Source organism: Apium graveolens, chromosome 10 (genome assembly GCF_009905375.1).
Source record: "Apium graveolens cultivar Ventura chromosome 10, ASM990537v1, whole genome shotgun sequence".
Classification (NCBI taxonomy): domain Eukaryota; kingdom Viridiplantae; phylum Streptophyta; class Magnoliopsida; order Apiales; family Apiaceae; genus Apium; species Apium graveolens.
This window is the reverse complement of record NC_133656.1, coordinates 197,911,515-197,931,333: the sequence shown is the minus strand read 5'-3', so window position 1 is coordinate 197,931,333 and position 19,819 is coordinate 197,911,515. Positions and strand designations below refer to the sequence as shown.

General features: G+C 35.1%; 2 protein-coding genes across 4 annotated transcripts; one reads left to right on the top strand and one right to left on the bottom strand.

Moving 5' to 3' along the window:
- The first annotated feature begins 4,718 nt into the window (after positions 1-4,718).
- Positions 4,719-10,846, top strand: LOC141693662 (putative axial regulator YABBY 2). 2 transcript variants are annotated; one of them, XM_074498814.1, is made up of 6 exons: positions 4,719-5,048; positions 6,886-7,005; positions 8,361-8,484; positions 10,011-10,059; positions 10,340-10,415; positions 10,563-10,846. In XM_074498814.1, exons 1-6 carry the CDS (start codon positions 4,980-4,982, stop codon positions 10,620-10,622), a joined length of 498 nt encoding a protein of 165 aa, XP_074354915.1. In that variant the 5' UTR covers positions 4,719-4,979; the 3' UTR covers positions 10,623-10,846. The 2 variants fall into 2 exon arrangements, with proteins under 2 accessions (XP_074354915.1, XP_074354914.1); XM_074498813.1 differs by having other exon boundaries at positions 4,726-5,048; positions 8,352-8,484.
- A 7,618-nt stretch (positions 10,847-18,464) lies between these two features.
- Positions 18,465-19,819, bottom strand: LOC141692954 (ubiquitin-ribosomal protein eL40y fusion protein-like). Of its 2 annotated transcripts, none has more exons than XM_074497923.1 (5): positions 19,664-19,819; positions 19,274-19,363; positions 19,051-19,171; positions 18,797-18,863; positions 18,465-18,697 (listed from the first exon to the last, which is right to left on the bottom strand). In XM_074497923.1, the coding sequence occupies exons 1-5, from the start codon at positions 19,776-19,778 to the stop codon at positions 18,656-18,658; spliced, it is 435 nt and encodes a 144-aa protein (XP_074354024.1). In that variant the 5' UTR covers positions 19,779-19,819; the 3' UTR covers positions 18,465-18,655. The 2 variants fall into 2 exon arrangements, with proteins under 2 accessions (XP_074354024.1, XP_074354025.1); XM_074497924.1 differs by having other exon boundaries at positions 19,274-19,354.

Here is a 19,819-nt window from a genome sequence, read left to right as displayed (position 1 = left end):
CACGTGCTTGGTATGTCAAGCTCAACTCATGTTTGGAAAGTTTGGGTTTCACTCGTTCATATGAACATGTCGTCTACATGAAGGAGGTAGGAGATGACTGTTTAAAAAAATTCCGTATATGTTGACGACTTGTTGGTCATTATTTCCAATATGCACATGATTGGAGCTTTCAAGAAATAAATGAGCCAAATATTTGAAATGAGTGATTTGGGCAAATTGAGTTATTACCTGGGAATAGAGGTAGAGCAAGGTGATGGGTACATCGAGCTCAAACAAGCTGGATACACAAAGAAAATACTTGAAAAGGCGGGGATGAGTGACTGTAATCCTACTAATTACCCAATGGACCCGAATAAGTAGATCAATAAGGATGAAAGTGGAGAACCGGTGGATTAAATAAAGTTCAAAAGTATAGTTGGGGGCTTACACTATTTAGTTCATACTCGGCCAGATATTGCTTATGCCATGAGTATAGTTAGCTGATATATAGAACATCCAACAAAACTTCATTTGAACACAGTAAAAAGGATCATGGTATTCACTTCGGACTCATATATTCGAAGGGAGGAGGGAACAATATTTTGATTGGTTTTACGGATAATGATCTAGCTGGATAATTGGACGACAAGCGAAGTACTGGAGGTATGCCTTTTCATCTAAATGATAGTGTGATCACATGGATTTCTCAAAAGCAACGCTGTGTTGCTCTATTGACTTGTGAGGTTATGGCGGCCATCGTTGCAGCGGACCAGTAACTCTATATATCAACAACATGTCAACTACAGACTTGGCTAAAAATCCCGTCCTCCACGGTAGAAGCAAACACATAGATATACAATATCATTTCATTCGCGAATGTGTGAAATGTAGGGAGATAATTCTGAAGCATATCAGTGATGAGGAGCAGCGTGCAGACATCTTGACAAAGGCATTGTCGATAACAAAGTTTGAGAAAATGTGCTAGTTGTCGGGCGTCAAAGATGTTGTCAGACAGGTTTAAGATTAAAGAGGAGAAATGTTGGATCTTATTAATCTTAAAGCAAATTAGTTAATATCATATTTTGAATAATTAATAGTGATTGAATTTGTTTAGATTTTTAAATAATCATGTTCTAGATTATAAGTTTTCTTATTATGTATTTTCTTTTATATATTGTAGTCGTTTGCAATAAGGAAAAACAAATCGTTTTGACAAACAAATTTGTGTGATTAATTTTCTCAAGTTTTCATATAAACATGTTTAATACTCCCCCGTCTCAATTTATCTGCCTTGTTTGACTTTTGATGGTCAAATTGACTCAACTTTGACCGTAAATAAAAACTCATTCTTTCATTATTTTGAAAAATTAAAAAATATATATATAAGTAGATTAAACATACTTTCTAATGATATAAATTTTATAAGTATTTTCGATATTATACTATATGAAATTTTCGGTCAAAATTGAGTCAATTTAACCGTAAAAAGTCAAATAAGACAGATAAATTGGGACGGAGGGAGTACATGATAGACATATTATTATCCTGCAAGCACGTCAACATCAACAACTAGATAAGATTGAATAAGAAAAAATGTTAGCTATATAAACCTATTTCTTACCTTGTAAATTCAATCTGCTTGTATCAAAATATATCAAGTTCCATATAAATATACTCTTTAGTTTTACATGAGATGCGACAAATTTGCAGCATATCTTTTCTCTTTTGCTAATTAAGTTTTTACTCTGATATTTGCGTAGATGCAGAGTGCACAGTAATGAGCATGCATAACTAAATAATGTCGGGCAGAAATTTATAAATTAAATAATGTACACACCATTAATCTTTAAATATGTATAAATATGTATAGATATGCAGATCCATTGGCATAGAACTAGCATCAACTATTAAGCAAATGCAATGCGCAGTTATATTGCGTGATCAAAGAGATCTGAGAAGGAGAATGTTTCTACGTAAATTAATAAATCCTCGTCTATTATTGACAAATTATTTGTTAATAGAAAATTTTCGCGACTAATAAAATTTAAAAAATTAAGCCCTAATAGGGGATTTGATCCATCACCTTCCCTTCAATTTTTATCTTAAAAGTATTTATAAAAAAATTTCACAACCAAATGATTTCAATGGTAAAAACCGAGGATCTTAATAATTAAAAAGAATGGACCACGTCGTACATATCAGCTGTTTTGGGCAGTGTAAATGGATGATCGTGACTATACAAGTCCGTCCAATTAACTCTATGAATTCATATTAATCAATTGCCCTGCAGATCATACATGTATCTATTAGTGTCAAGTCGTTACCAGATTATAAGTTACAGCACCACCTCAACAACCCAAACCATTGCATCTCAAATATAATTGTCATTGCATCTGTAATAAATTAAAAGCTATGTACTATTTATTAAAACTCAGTGATCATCTCGTACATAATTGATAATTCGGCCTCTGAGGCGCATTATCTACAAGGATAAGTCCAAAAGTCTTGTTTCTTAAAAATAATATTATAGAAATATAACTTTTAGTAATTTAGGTACAATAATACTCTTTATATTTGCTCCTTATAAATATAATAATATTTAGTTCAAATTTTAATAACAATTATTTAAAAAAATATATATTAGAAAAATAATAAATATTTTATTGATAAAAATAAAATTAAAAATAAATAGTATTTTATTAAACATTAAGGGAAATGTGTGTCTAAAGTTTTGAGAGGCGGTTAGAATAATGCTGGAGTACAAGTTTTGTCAAAATTTTTAAATTTTAATTTACAACATGTGATAGCTACTCTGCGGTACTTGCTCTTAACTAGTAAAAAATAAGATTAAATATTAATAAATATATTTATATTATGAAAATATTAAATACAATTGTTTTCACCTTGACTTTTATGCTTGGACAATCTAATTCATATGTGAAAATTTATAATTGTAGAATGAATATTTAGGCATTAAAAAATTTATCAATGATACAGAGTATTACATGCTTATAATCATGGATGGCCGTAATTCGATTCGGGCGGCTCATGATCTCCCGACTCAAACTCGATTCACCCGTTTAGTTAAACGAGCCTTCGAGCAGAGATTTCAGCTTGTTTAATTTAACAACCCGAGTTAAAATTTAACGAGCCGAGTTATGATAGAGGTTTATGTTCGATTAAGTGTAAAATTAAACGAGACGGCTCGCCCAATTCAAAATTGGCTCGTTTGGCTTAGCGAGTCGGCTCAGCTCGTTTTGTAAAATTAATGAACCGAGTTTGGGAAAAAATTTAGGTTCAATTAGTTAAAAAAACCAATTCAACTTGATTCGATTAACCTCAACTCAAATTACCATCGACTGGAAATTTGACTGACTCGATGCGAATTACCGCCGTGCTTCTGGCCATCGTAAAGTAAGCTAGGTGATACCAGTGTGACCGATCACATTTTTAAGAAGAGCAGTTATTTGAATTTGTCATGCATTCTAATCAAATATTAAATCAAGTGACATTTGATTAATAACATTACTGCCACAAACTAATTATTCGAAACCCCCGACATGCATGTTTGAAACTAATAAGCTAGATTATGCAGACACGCGACAAATATGGGAAGAAGGTAGGTACATGGCTATTAATTAGTTTTGTTTTGTTAGTGAAGCAAAAGAAAGTTTGACCGTAGGGCACATTGTAAAACGACAAATCTAATTTGGACAATAGCATCAACGTCTTCTATATAGCTAACTAGGTTAGTAGGCTAATGTTGTGTATGTTTAGCTGTACAATTTTCCTAGCCCTAAAGTCATATCAATTAAATCAATTCACCAATATAATTAGTAGCACAATACCTCAAAAATAATTGAAATAAAACACAACTCATAATATAATTAAATCAACATTTTCTTCGTCATAACTATAAAATATGCACGGTCTTTTTTTTTTGAGAAATAATCGATAATAGGGTGTAATAGAGAAGATAATAAATAACTGATTTTTTCGGACATATTTTAAAAATTGACCAATCATGTAAAAATCTTAGACCATTATTATCAAGGATATTTTCCAATAAATTTAAATAATAGCATATTTTTAATAAAATGACGATATTTTCGATAATTAAACATGGATTAAGACACGGCCATACTTAGATTTATAAAACATAAAAATGAGTGTTATATAATCCGATAAGTGACTCCTCTCACAACGTCCAAAAAGTTTGGACAAGAAAGAATTTCTTCCCAAACTTTAGTAAAGTACGAATGGCTTATAGCTTAAGCATTCTCTCTCATTTCTCAAAACATTCCAAGAGCATTAAGTATATATCATCATCTCACAATCGCCCCCCTCGTCCGCTCTCCACAAAAGAAACGGAATGTAATCAAATACTTGCAATTACTTCCCAGATGGTTAGATGGACTCCTGCCCACTCATTCTCTATATCATAATATAATATACTAGGGTTTATGCCCATACCACGCTTTAACAATAATTTTTTATGAATTGGTTATTTTTATGAGTGAGAATTTTTTGCGTGAGAGTTAATCGTCATAATTATGAGAATTTTTTGCATGAGAGCTAATCATCATAATTACTTTAATAAAATCGATTAAAATTTGTCACATAAACTCCTTAATATCTGAATTATGGGCACACCACAGAAAAACGGATATATGTATATATTGTATCTAGTCACTACACTCCACAAACCCTCTCCTTCCCCACATCTCTAAAAAGGCCACCACTTGATCACATTACACAATTAATGCCATCTGCACTAACTTCTAAGTATATATCTCTCTCAATCACAAATAACAAACATTTATACAGTAAGTACATAGCCCTTTGTTCATCTTTTATCAACATTCTTATCCATTGTTTTTCTCTTCTAGCTAGAGCTTCCCCTTTGGATGCAATCTTCTTTGTTTCTTTTCTTTCTTCTATTGTGCGGCTTTGTTTCCGTCTGATCGAGGCCCTTTTCTTCGTGCCGGAAAAATACTATAATGTCTTTGGAATTCACCACCGAACGTGTTTGTTATGTTCAATGCAACTTCTGCAACACTGTACTTGCGGTATATCTTCTTCTTCTTCCTCCTCTTTTCCTCTTTGTTTTAATAATATATTTGTTCCTGTGTCCATGTACATCAAGATCCACAACATTTAGAAACAAAAAAGATCCATATATAGGTGCAGCATAATTTTTATTTAGGTTTAATCCGTATGAGCAAGCCGGTTGTGAAGGCCCCAAGTTAAGAAAAGATTATTCATATAAAATTACGGTTTTGGTCCAATTGTTAGATTTTGATTAAACATATATAATTAAATATGCAGTAGTAAGAGAGTTTTAGCTTAACGCATTTTAATTTTTATGTTTAATTTGGTTAAAGGTAGGATAATTAATTAGTAATTGATCGATCATACATGATCAAGATCTGGCACGCATAAATTTCTGTTATAAAAAAGGTGGAGAATGACAGTTGATGTATGTATACATAAATGTATCTGAGTCTAGGGTCTATAGATTAGGGTTTCTTCAAAGGTTAGACGAAGCTGGATCAAGACAACGTGAAGCTTTTTCCCAAGCCTTTTAAAAGTATACTCATTTTCATATAATGTGGTCAATAACTAAATAAATTGGTTCCAAGTTAATTTATCAGACTTGACAACTCCTTCCAGCGTGCGTTTATAGTACCACATTCATGAGTAGCTGGGCAAAAAAAAAATCCTATTGTGTATATGAGCTAATTCACTGAAGTTATTGTTAATGATCAAGGTAAAGGATCCCCCCTCTCTCTCTCTCCCTCTCTCCCCCTCTCGCTCCCCCCCCCCCTCTCTCTCTTACTAAACCTATTGCTCTCTCTCTCTCCCTCTCTCTCTCCCTCTCTCTCCCTCTCTCTCTCCCTCTCTCTCTCTCTCTCTATCTCTCTCTCTCTCTCTCCCTCTCTCTCTCTCTCTCTATCTCTCTCTCTCTCTCCCTCTCTCTCTCTCTCTCTCTATCTCTCTCTCTCTCCCTCTCTCTCTCTCTCTCTCTTCTTGAGTTAATTCAATAACTTATTAATACAATGATCAAGCTAGTGAATTTAGCGCTCTCTCTCTCTAGCTCTCTGTGTGGGTTCATGAATGCTTTTTGCTCTTAAAACGCCTACATATCCAAATGGTATGCTTTATCAAACATTAATCTTTCTTGGATCTTCTTTTCTTGATTTATAAAAGAAAGATCACGAAGCTGTTGTGAAATACAAATCAGGGGAACTCATCATAGTGCTTGTTCTTTCATCATAACCCCACCCAGTTGTAGGGTCTTTTAAGGAGCCCCTTTAGAACCATAATACATTTGTACATAAAACTGTTCTGATCTAAGAAGTTGGGTCCTGGTTCATGACAAATAATAATTGTTAATGTAAACATTTTTCGTTATAATTTTCTGTCAATAGGTTTAACACTGAATTTTTTTGTTAATTTAAGGAGGCCGTGTCATCTTTAGGCGCTTAATTCACCCCTTGTACGTTTTTTCCTATCGGTTGAAAATTATAGTGAACATATAGTAATTAAGAACAATCTCTGGGGCCGGCCTTCGAAAAGTTTATATATACTGTACAATATTTGCCAACCCCACCTGGAATTATAAGAGATGAATGAATGATGGGATGGATTGGATAGTACGCAGAGAGATACAGTGATAGCAGCTTTATACATGGCTAATGGCCTCGACTTTCAGACATTGCCTTTAACTTCTTTTCTCTGTGGTTTAATGGAAGTGTCATGCATTGTGTCAGTTCCAAAAAAGTCAGGAGCATCAAAAGTAAATATATATTTATAACTACTGTGTTAATCAGGAAACCTGATTAAGTATTAATTAGTTACAACCTGCATATAAATATATAGAAATAATGTTGATGAATATTGCAGGTGAGTGTTCCATGCAACAGTATGACAACAGTGGTGACAGTGAGGTGCGGGCACTGCGTTAATTTGTTCTCTGTTAATATGGGACCTATGCTTCACTCCCTTCCACTTCAAGATCTTCAGGTATAATTTTATATATATAAAGACCAAATAGATCGGCTGCAAGCCTGCAATATGATTTTTTTTCTTTATCATCGTTTCTTTAACATCAAATTATAATGGATAGGGATGAGGGGGAAAGAGAGGACAATTTTGTGGGTGAGAGAGAGAGATTTGTGGGTATCTCCATTCTTGGCATGTACCCTACTAGAAGCCTAGAATTCAAAGATATTAGTAATATAATTGGAGTAGAGTTCAATTTGAATGTTGCAAATTTCGTCTAATAGATTTTTAATAAATACATATTTGATAAACAAACAATTTTTTTGTTAAGTAAACTAAGACACGCACAAGATCCCTTGACCACAACAGAATTAAGTGACAAAAACTCAACCATCGTAAAAGCCTTCATGAGATAAATAAACAAACTTGTCATCTTAAAAGGATAATTTTTTAAACTTGAGAGAGATGATATTTTTTCTGGTTAGGGTTAATGACTTAATGTTATAGTTATTTATGTACATTTATTGTTAATTTAAATGGAGGTTTAATTTATTTTAATTTATTCTCAATATCAAATATTTATAACTTAAAACAAAAGAAGATCTTTTTCGATCAGGAAATAATATTATATGATTGATCAACCTAATTAAACAACTTAGCTTCTGCTATTCACAATTGCACTCTGTTCTCTCATATGATAATGCAATAAGTATATAGGAATAATTTATAGTAATTAACCAACATTTCCGGATATATATATATATACTCATTTCATCTCTATTTAGTTATCATTTGACTTTTAATGATCGTTGATCAAACTTTTACCAAAATTTATGCATATTGTATCATTGAAATATCCATTTAAAAAAATTATATCATTTAAAACTACATCTCATCTATTTTATTATATAATTTTCAGTTTTTAAAATAATAAACAAATGAGTTTTAATTTTTACTTGATCAATTTAAACTCTCAAAAGTAAAGAAACGGAGTGACTGTAAATAAGGGAACGGAGTGCGTGTATATCTATATCACTAGTACCTTCTTTATACTACATCTGTGACTTCATTTCTTTACATATTTTTCACATGCTTGACATACATGTTAAGTTAATTATAAAGTATATAGGTTCGGAATTCATTTTTAAAATGTTCTTTTTTATATAAAAAAATAAATATTTTATTTTTATTTAGAAGAAAAATAAAAGATTACCTGGGGATTAGGGTAATTAAGTAGTTTGTTGGAATAGCTCGAATACCGATACGAGTGAGAATCATAGAGTACTAAAGAATTAAGCTGGACATATGTTCTTTCTGCTTGGAGAAAATTATATTTACATGCCTATATTTTATTTGTGGCATTGAAGAAAGTGCAGAGACCACAGTCAGGGCTGGTGAATGCTAGAAGAGACTGCGGCTCATCTTCTGAATGCAACAAGTTTTCTGCATTTGAATCTGCTGATCGGCATCAACAATCTCCGAGAATGCCTCCCAATCGCCGTAAGTACATTGGTTTCTAAGAACAACTGCTTTAGCTAACCTACTTGTACTCGTATCCATACATATAAATTCTAGTAAATTACATACATGTGACTGAACTTTTCCGATTTTACATCAATCAGAATTTGAAATTTAAAAAATGATGGGTCTAACATTACTTGTATTATTCAAGAAGTTGGTTAAGATCGTGATTTCAAAAGTAACCCTTACCCATCTTTTTCAAGCGTTAAAATATTAGTTGGCCAATTTATTACAAAATTTGAATTTTGACCACCAAAATATTAAAGTAAATAAAGTTAAAAAAATACCTTGTAATTTACTCAAATATAATCCCTAATCATTAAGTGTGATTAGGGATGAACAAAAAACTAACCAAATCGTAAAATCGTCCCAACCTGTTTCTTATTTCAGCCGACGAAGTCGAACTATCCAAAACCCAAAATTTAATTAGTTTAAATTTTTGTCAACACGAATATAATGGGTTGGGTCAAATTTTAAAAAAATTAAACCCTTACTAACCCAACCCAACCCGATGATATAATTATAGTATTATTATTTGAAATTTTATAAATTTATGTATTTATTGTATTAATCAATATATTCGAAATAATATTATTATTTTACGGATAACACACTATAATTTATTAACTTTAAACTAGAAGAGTTTACGGTACGTATAATATCCAATAATATTTATCTTTCATTAAATTATGGGGTACTACTAGTTTACTTCAACTTTTGGTTAAATTTATTTGAAATTTTGACTCCTAAAAAATATTTAAATAGTTTTATTCGAGTTTTAACCCAAACCAACCCGACCCAATGTATAAAAGGCAGTGTTGAGTTGAAAATATTTTTTTTAATTAACGGGTTCATTTTTTAAAATCAAACTAATTATGTTGGTTCGATTTATTACCCCTAACACCCGACCAACACGACCTGCCTTCACTCGTAAATATGATAATTCATTATATATCAAATTATAAAAATAAACCTGTGATGATTTGAGTGGCTTGAAAAGCGACTCCAAGTCCAACTATCGAGACCGGTTAGCTAAAAAGTTTAATCTGACATCTAAATTGTACCGATTTTCACCTATCCTGTAAATTGACACTACTCAAAAAACACACTCTTGTTAGTTATAATTTTACATATTCAACTTTGATTATTTATATTTGTTGAATCTCAATTTATTTTATATAATCATTTACATCGTATTCAGCCAAAATGCTTTAATGAGATTAACTAAAATAATAATAAAAAGATTATTTTTTAAGTATAAGTAACAACTTTATAAACTAACATCAACATTATTGTACATGTTTAATATTATTTAATATAATTTTAGCTAAACATTCTGGCTATTCTTTGAGAGAGATGCTGCAAGTGTTTGAGTTAAAATTTAGTACTACCTCAGATGCAACTATGTATAAATAGACACAGAGATTCACTATGCATATGTCGAATTTTTTGACAAGTTGAGTAGCAGTAATTAACTAAACGAATTAACGTTTATGTATTCGCAGCACCAGAGAAGAGACAACGCGTTCCTTCCGCATATAACAGATTCATTAAGTAAGTTTCAATCCTTACATTTAATTCTAGATTTTGTGAAAATAAAGCATTTGACAGGAGTACAATTAGTCGTTTAATAAATGTAATTTAGCGTACGTGAATTAGCTGGTGATAATTATATGCCTCAACAAATTCAAAGATTGAAGGGGGTAATTATTAATTTGAGTAGTTCATATAGGTAGGGCAGCCCCTTTGTGTATGCCTGTGTGTACTCTTCACTTTTTTGCAGCTCCTAATTAAATATGTAACTAAGAAACTTTTTGGGGTCGACAATTTGCAGGGAAGAAATTCAAAGGATAAAATCAGTAAAACCAGACATTAGCCACCGTGAAGCCTTCAGTACAGCCGCTAAAAATGTAAGCTGCATAAAAACGTTTAATTGAATTTTAGAAAAATGAAACAAGTTGAAATAATGTTATATTTTGGTCGTGCTCCAAATAGAAATTAGAAATTGATTGTTGGGTTCTAACTATATATGTGAAAAATATATGTGTGCATTGTAGTGGGCACATTTTCCCCACATCCATTTTGATCAAAAACGGGATAACAGCAACAAGCTATAAAAGTTGGATGATCATGCAGTTGCAGCTAGCAGAGGATGCTCCACAAGCTCATCACTTGTACTCATTACAGCATTTTGTTCGTGTCAATAAATCAGAACTTCTTGATAGTATAATCGTATACATGTGTGATGTTTACAATTTTAATATATACATATTATCAATGTACTATATAACAATACTCCTGTAAAGACGCATTATATATATATCTATATATATGTACGTAATTTGATCAATTCTTTAATCATTAAATCGGTCACTGCATTTGCAAGGAGCTGTCCCCCTTACGGAAGATCAAAAGTTCGAATTAGGTTTGGCTTACAAATGAATTACTATAATTAGGTTTGCATTAATCTAGAAGTACATTTGGAATAGATTTAAGCCCACTGTAAGCCTGGAACCGACCAGGGCTGGGACTTACCATTTCCGGCGCCAAGCTAACTTCAATTCACAATGCAGCATAAATTCTCCACAATATGTGAGTCGATTATTAGCTCTACTAGAGCACCACATTGATCAATGCATGCCAAGTTTACTATGAACAATCAGATAAAATGGACATGACAATCTAGGAATGTAATACATATGCGAGTTATGAAACTTTGAAACTGCGTGAACTCTGAAATTAATATCAGGCTACTAGTGCAATTACGTAATCTCGGCTCGTCTTGCAAGTCATGATTGCTAATTCAAAATCATCTTCAGTCAGTTTTTGCTCTGAGCTTGACAGACCAAAGTTTGCAATATATCCAAGCCTGTGTTAATTCAAATTGATCCACTCGAATATAAACAATATATATACATCTACTGTAATTTCATTGTGCAGAAATTGGTCGAGACATGGAATCAATGATCTTGATTACTAATCTCGTGCCTGCAATCAAAATTACAGAGTACTCAGATGTGAATGCATTCTCAGAATCATGGCCCAAAAGTACAATCATATGATATCATTAGCCATCTGCTAATTGAAAGATTTACAAGTTGAACATAATATCATTAGCCATCTGTTCTTTGCTCATTCCGCTTTGTTTATTTCAATTGCACAGCATAAAGAATAATTATGTTTCTGTGAGCCAAAATCTGCAATTAATACAAACAAAATATACGAATAACAGAAAAGACAATAAAAGGATATAACAAGAGAAGTTCTCGAGTCCAACGTATACTGTCTCCTTAAAGCTATCACGGCCCTCACCGTATGTGCGAGTCGCTAGCCTCCCAAGATAAAACGAAAAAACGAGAAAACGGCGTTGTTGCACGAACAGCGCCTTCGGCGAACAAGAACGGACAAGAAACTATCACCGGAAGAGAAAAGGTTTTTTTTTGTGTAGCAGGCGGCTGTGAGATATGTTTCAAATAAATAATATAACCCTAAACCTGATAATGATAATATATAGGCTCGAGAGAAACATGTGCGCTACTTTACACGTAATTAAATAAAACGCGTTGATTAATAATCAAATCCGTAATTGAATCAGAATTATTATTTCGCCAAATCAATTATAATAATTTGTAATCAAAAACGAATTAAGAATTTAAGAGCCCAAGCCCAGTAGAATTTAAATTTAGCAAAACTAGTCTGTAATTATTCGAGCCAATTTTCTGCTACATTCGTGTCCGCACGCTTGCCCCTCGAAAGTCCAAGATTTGCACCCCCTACGCGCACGTAGGTGTTGGGGCAATACATAAGTAACACATTTTGAAAACTACATAAGTGTTTTACTATATAAAGCTATGCATTCTCCTTTGCAAAATCAATGTGGGACTTTCACGAATTTCCACAACTAAGGGACTAACTTTGGATGATCATATCTCATCCATCTCTTAGTCATTTTGAGTTATTCAAAGTGCCTCGGAAAGCTCTCGCGGAGGAGAACACGTTCCAAGTGTCACTTGTCGCGCGCACGCGACATTTGTCCACTCAAACTATGGCTCAAATTGACTCGATAATGGGGGCTACTACCCACATTTTCCAATAATCCCCCATATGAATGAGATTGACATTTCAGTAGCACACACCAGATAGACAGACACGGAGTTTGAATTGGTGATAGTTCTTCGATCAGATATAGCATACGATAGGTAGAGAATGCTCCTTGAACCTTCGCTCGAATAAGCATACTGACTTTACTGGTAGACAGTAGACATGCTTGTCCTTGAACTGTTCGACCGTTTGTGTAAACGATGATATACTTATCACTATATCCTTTCTGACTCGTTCAATTCTCATGAGTATGTCCATTTTGGCCATGGAACATCGTCCTGGTTCTGCAGGAGTTTCTAAAGAATTGTGCCTCGCAATTCTCTTTTGAAGCGGCCCCACTTCTCTCCCACATAGGTGATCTTTTTCTTATAGAGTAACCCAGCATTTACTCAACTGAATTTCATGCGTTCACTCCTGAACTCCATGTATTCCCCAAAAGATCATTAAAAGCTCAAAGGCTTAACCTCGTACCATATGGGTCTCACTGTTTCCTCATCATAGGAACAGGCCAGGGGTTTCCCCCAAAATTAATTGGTCATCATGATTTAGTTGGCCCATTGAACCAAGTTTGTGGGATCTCTAGTCAGCATTGGTTGGGTGTACACCATCACGCCGTTAAGTAACAGGCTTAAGGCCCATCCCTCTCGATAATTTCTCAACCACTTCTCTTGATAACCCTTTGGTTAGCGGATCCGCGATATTATCCTTTGACGGTATATAGTCAATAGTGATAATTCCGGTTGAGATCAATTATCTAATGGAACTATGGCGTCATCGTATATGACGAGACTTTCCATTATACATCGTGCTTAGTGCTCTACCAATAGCGGATTGACTGTCACAGTGTATCCCTATTGCAGTCACAAGTTTTGGCCATCTTGGAATATCCTCTAAAAATTGGCGTAAATATTCAGCCTCTTCGGCGCATTTATCTAGTGCCACGAACTCAGCTTCCATCGTAAAATGAGTTATCATAATTTTTTTTGAGGATTTCCATGAGATTTCCGCGCCAGCTAGTGTAAACACATAGCCACTCGTAGACTTTAGAGCCTTCTTACTGGATATCCAGTTCGCGTCAGTATATCCCTCTAATACTTTTGGATATCTTCCATAGTATAGTCTATAGTCTCGAGTTCCTCTCAAGTACCTCAGTACCCTTATGATCGCTTTCCAGTGATCAGTTCCCGGATTACTCGTAAACCTACTCAACTTGCTGATTGAGTATGCAATGTCTGATCTTGTACAACTCATTAGATACATCAGACTTCCGATTATCCTCGAGTATTCCAACTGGGAAACCGCTACACCTTTGTTCTTGGATAGATGTAAGGTCATATCCACAGGTGTCCTGGCTTTCTCAAGGTCATCCTTAAGAAACTTCTCAAGGATCTTGTCAACATAATGAGGTTGACTCAGTGCGAGTCCTTTTGATGTTCTAGAAATTTGGATTCCTAGAATCACTTTTGCTAGTCCCATGTCTTTCATGTCAAATATTGCCTTTAACATTTTCTTTGTAGATTTGATCACTTTGTCATTACTTCCGGCAATAAGTAGATCGTCTACATACAATGTCATCATGACATAACCATTGTCATTGTCCTTGACATAACTGCTTTCATTATCTTTGTAATAGGCACAACTATCATATTCATTGATCTTGAAGCCATTGGCCAACACGACCTCATCAAATTTCTCATGCCATTTCATAGGCGCTTGTTTCAAGCCATACAGTGACTTCACTAATCTACAGACTTTCCTCTCTTGACCCGGGACAACGAATCCTTCAGGTTATTCAATATAGATTTCCTCATCTATATCTCCATTTAGAAAAGCTATTTTCACATCCATTTGATATACTACTAAATTTTGCAGTGCATCGATAGCAAACATCATCCTTATAGACGTTATTCTCGTTACTGGAGAATATGTGTCAAAGTAGTCGAGACCTTTCTGTTGCTTGTATCCTTTAATTACAAGTCTTGCCTTGTACTTGTCGATAGTACCATCAGTTTTCAGTTTTTTCTTGAAAACCCACTTGCTACCTAATGGCTTATAGCCGTTTGGCAAATCAACTAATTCCCAAGTGTGATTTTGCAAAATTGAATCAACTTCATTTTTAATGGCCTCTTTCCACATGGGGCCATCGGGTGAGGTAACCGCTACCTTATAGGTTTTCGGGTCACCTTCCTCGAGCAAGTATGTCATAAAGTCAGACCCATAGGATTTCTCCGTACGTTGCCTTTTGCTCCTTCTCACTACCCCCACATTTTCGTCCTCACTTTCTGTACTCTCATTATTGTCCTTTATAGACTCATGAGCTCGTTTGGACGTTGTAGGGGGTTCGTTTCCTGGATTGCAAGGAAATGTCGTCTCAAAAAATGAGGCATTCCTAGATTCCATAATCGTATTCTTTTGAATTTCAGGAATCTTGGAATCATATACGAGAAACCGATATACAGTGCTATGTGGTGGATATCCGATAAAGATACAATCCATAGTCTTTGGACCAATCTTTACTTTCTTAGGTGTAGGGACCAGTACCTTTGCCAGGCACCCCCACACTTTCAGGTGTTGGTAACTTGGTTTCTTTTTCTTCCACATTTCATAAGGACTTACATCCTTATTCTCGCACATAGTAATATTTAAAATATTATTCGCGCTTAAGATGGCATCCCCCCACATCGACTGCGGAAGTCCAGAGCTTAGCAACATCGCATTCATCATTTCTTTGAGAGTGCGGTTCTTCCTCTCAGCCACTCCATTTGACTGAGGGGAGTTTGGTGCAGTAACCTCATGGATTATACCATGTTGTGAACAGAATTCCCCAAAGGGTTCAACATATTCACCTCCACGATCACTTCGTATCGTTTCGATTTTCTCAGTTTGTTGTCTCAACTTCTTCCTTATAGATTTTAAATTTATCTATAGCTTTGTCTTTGCTTTTCAGTAAATATATATAACAGTATTTTGTACAGTCATCTATTAATGTAATAAAATACTTGTTTTCTCCTCTGGTTGGAGCGAATTTTAAATCACATATATCGCTATGTATTAGGTCTAGCACTTTGGTGTTTCTTTCCACACGTTTAAATGATGACCTCGTTAATTTTGCCTCAACACAAGTCTGACACTTATGTTTTGTATCAATTGTTAATTTCCGTATGTATTCTTTTACACTTAACCTTCGTAAAGTGTCATAATTAACAAGTCATATTCTAGCATGTCATAAATTAGGAGACTCAAGTAAGCAGAAGAATTCTTCATTTCATTATCGTCCTTAATGGACATAACATTGAGCTTAAATAGTTCATCGGTTACATAGCCCTTTCCTACAAACATACCACTCTTAGACAAAACAACTTTATCTGACTCAATTACAATACGAAAGCCATGCTCATTCAACAAAGAACCAGACACGAGGTTTTTACGAATATCAGGCACATACAATACATTCTTCAAAGTCAGATTCTTCCCAGAGGTCATCTTCAGAATCACCGTTCCTTCACCTTCAATGGTAGAAGTCGTTGAGTTCCCCATGTAAAGCTTCTCACCAGCATCGGAAGCCTTGAGGCTAGAGAAAATCACCTTGTCTGAGCAAACATGCCTAGTAGCACCAGTATTAATCCACCACTCACGTAGATTAGAGCCGACCAGGTTCACTTCAGAGACCGTAGCACATAGGTCTATGTCACCCATCTCCTTGGACATGTGATCGACCATGTTTGCTTCTTTCTTCTTGTTGGCCTTTTTGGGCTTCTTGCAATCAGAAGACCTATGATCCACTTTATCACAGTTGTAGTACATCCCTTGGAATTTCGATTTCGAAATCCCTCCCTTGGGTGCCAGTTTTCCCCCTTTACCAGAAGTGGCCTTCTTTGGCTTGGAGCTTTTAACATGCTCCACCACGTTTGCCTTCTTAGTAGCAACATTCGACTTTTTCTCAGATCCTCTGTTGTCTTCTTCAATACGAAGTCTGAGGATCAAATCCTTCATGGTCATCTCCTTTCGCTTGTGCTTAAGGTAGTTCTTGAACATTTTCCATGCATGTGGCAACTTTTCAATCACAGCAGCAATTTGAAAAGATTCACTAATGATCATTCCTTCAACATGAATTTCATGAATGATCACCTGCAGTTCTTGCATCTGACTGACCACAATCTTAGAATCCGTCATCTTATAGTCAAGAAAACGGTCAAGAATCCACTTATTTGCCCCAACGTCCTCGATTTTATACTTATGGTCAATTGACTCCCATAAGGCCTTAGCTGTTGGTTTCAAGCTATACACGTTATACAACGAGTTAGCCAAACAATATTCCGACATATGTAGTCCAGAGTGCTTCCAAGCATCCACAGCATACAAAGTTTGCGTGTTGCTCTCACCAGTGAGCAATGGTACCTCTTCCTTCAAGAAGCGATCCAGATGTAACATGGTCAGATAGAAGTGCATCTTTTGCTGCCAACGTTTGAAGTTCATTCCGTTGAATTTCTCAGGTTTTTCAATGTGTGCAATAGGCACAGTTGGCATAACAGGTGCGACAGGCACGACATGTGGGACAGATGGTGTGTGCGTCTGTACTACAGATGTATGCACACTAGTAGGCACCGCAGGTATAATCGGAGGTGTGAATCCTGCCGATATCTGTCCAAGAGGCACACTAAACTGTCCAATGACAGTGTGTCCCACAGGCACATATCCCGAAGGCACATGTCCAACAGGTGTTTGACCCCCATCCGATACTACGATCTGTGTGTTAGGGTTAATCGCCTGCTGGTGAATCCCATTAGATCCAGCGATCTGTGCATTGGGATCAGCCGTCATGTTCATCGTATTGTTCACAGTGTTATCGTCCATAGATCTGTTACTCAACAAAACAGGCAGATACAGATGTATTAGTCACAGATATAAAATAATGATAGCTTTAAAATTGTGAGCCACAATCTGCGATTAATACAAACAAAATATACGAATAACAGAAAAGACAATAAAAGGATATAACAAGAGAAGTTCTCGAGTCCAGCGTATACTGTCTCCTTAAAGTTATCACGGCACTCACCGTATGTGCGAGTTGCTAGCCTCCCAGGATAAAATGAGAAAACGGCGTTGTTGCACGAACAGCGCCTTCGGCGAATAAGAACGGGCAAGAAACTATTACCGGAAGAGAAAATGGTTTTTTTTGTGTAGGAGGCGGCTATGAGATATGTTTCGAATAAATAATATAACCCTAAACCTGATAATAATAATATATAGGCTCGAGCTTGCCCCTCGAAAGCCCTAGATTTGCACCCCCTGCACGCACGTAGGTGTTGGGGCAATACATAAGTAACACATTTTGAAAACTATATAAATGTTTTACTATAAAAAAGCTATGTATTCTCCTTTGGGACTTTCACAAATTTCCACAACTCAGGGACTAAATTTGAATGATCATATCTCATCCATCTCTATCCAGTGTAGGAGGAGAACACGTTCTCAGTGTCACTTGTCGCGCGCACGCGACATTCATCCACTCAAACTATGATTCAAATTGACTGCACAATGTAGGGCTACTACCCTCATTTTCCAACAGTTTCTTTATTACATCTCTATCCGTAATATACTGCCGAGATGCAGCAACATGTAATCGATAAAATTAACAGAAAATACACCTCAATTTTAATAAGAATAAGACCTCGACCGGCTGACCCTGCAGAGAATGTACTTGATTATTTTCAGTATGATGCATGAAGATACATACTTTGTTAATAAAAAAAAGTAGAAGACAATTTCACTTAATAACTGATCATGCATCAATCAAGCTACCAGTACACGAACCAGTAAGAAACAGCCATCAATCAAAGTCACAAGCCAACCAAAAGGATTAAACTCGGAATCTAACATGCACAAGGTTATTCGAATAACATCAAGGCCCAAACCACTGCCAATTAGAAACTTGTTTCCACAAGTACAATTGTCTGAATGACTTATTACACCCATAAAATTGATAATACTAAAGTTCTAGTTCTAGATAACTAGATAAACAACACGAAACTCAGAAATCAGAATCCTCTTAGCCCGAACCCTTGGAATCCAGAACAGACTTCGGCCTCAACTGCATTGCACAAACACACAAACAAACATAGGTAAGCCTAAAATTCACTCATATATTTCTTTAAGTTTTCGAAAAATGACTTAAAATCTCAGTAATTACCTGATTGCTATGTCCACACTTCTTCTTCCTGCAATTCTTAGCACGAATGTCCAAACGTGCATAACATCTGATCAGAGTTCAATCAATATTCTTTCATTGGTTAGATTCGGTAATTAAAAGCTTCAACTAATCAACATCATTGAAGGTAATCACTATACATTTACTAGATCAATAAATTTATAAAGCATTGGAAAAGAGTAAAGCTAAATACTAGTAATAAACAATCAAAACATGAATGCACTAGCAATGCTTACTTCCTGCATATCATCTTCTTCTGATTATACTTTTGAGCCAACAGAATCAAATTCGGATCAATCCTCTGAGGAGGTCCTCCCTTTCCACCTCTCAACCTCACAAGCACATCCAGTGTCGATTCTACACAGACATTAACCCTTCTGTTACTCTAATTCGATATGCATATGCTTCAACGCACACAAACAAAAGCACACACAGGCGCAATTAGTGAAGTTATATTACCATTCTGGATCTGATAATCACCAACAGTACTATCATCCTCAAGCTCTTGTCCAGCAAAAACAAGCCTCATCTCCTCCATGTCTGCACCAGCTTCACAATCAAAACACAACATAAATTTGTGTAACTTACTCTACGTGTTATTCTTTACACAAGACAAGAAGACAAATATAAAACCTCACAAATAGTATAATATAAGATCCCCTTGGAACTTTCGTAAACAAAACTCATCTAAAACCATAATACGTTAAATAAATGCCACAAGTACTTAATCTTTATATTACATTATATTCGAACCAATATCAATTTAAACACTACAAAACTCATGCAACTTACTGCTACTACATACACATTAAACGCACACACGCAATAAATAGTCAAATCATTACTCACCACCACTCTCCTCAGCAATCAGCTTTTTCACATACTCAACCGAGTCACTCGAGCCAACACCGAGTGAGATCGTCTTGCTATTCAATGATTTTACGAAAATTTGAATCTTACTCATGTTTATGGTTCTGTGTGTACAAAGGTAATGAAACTCTAGAA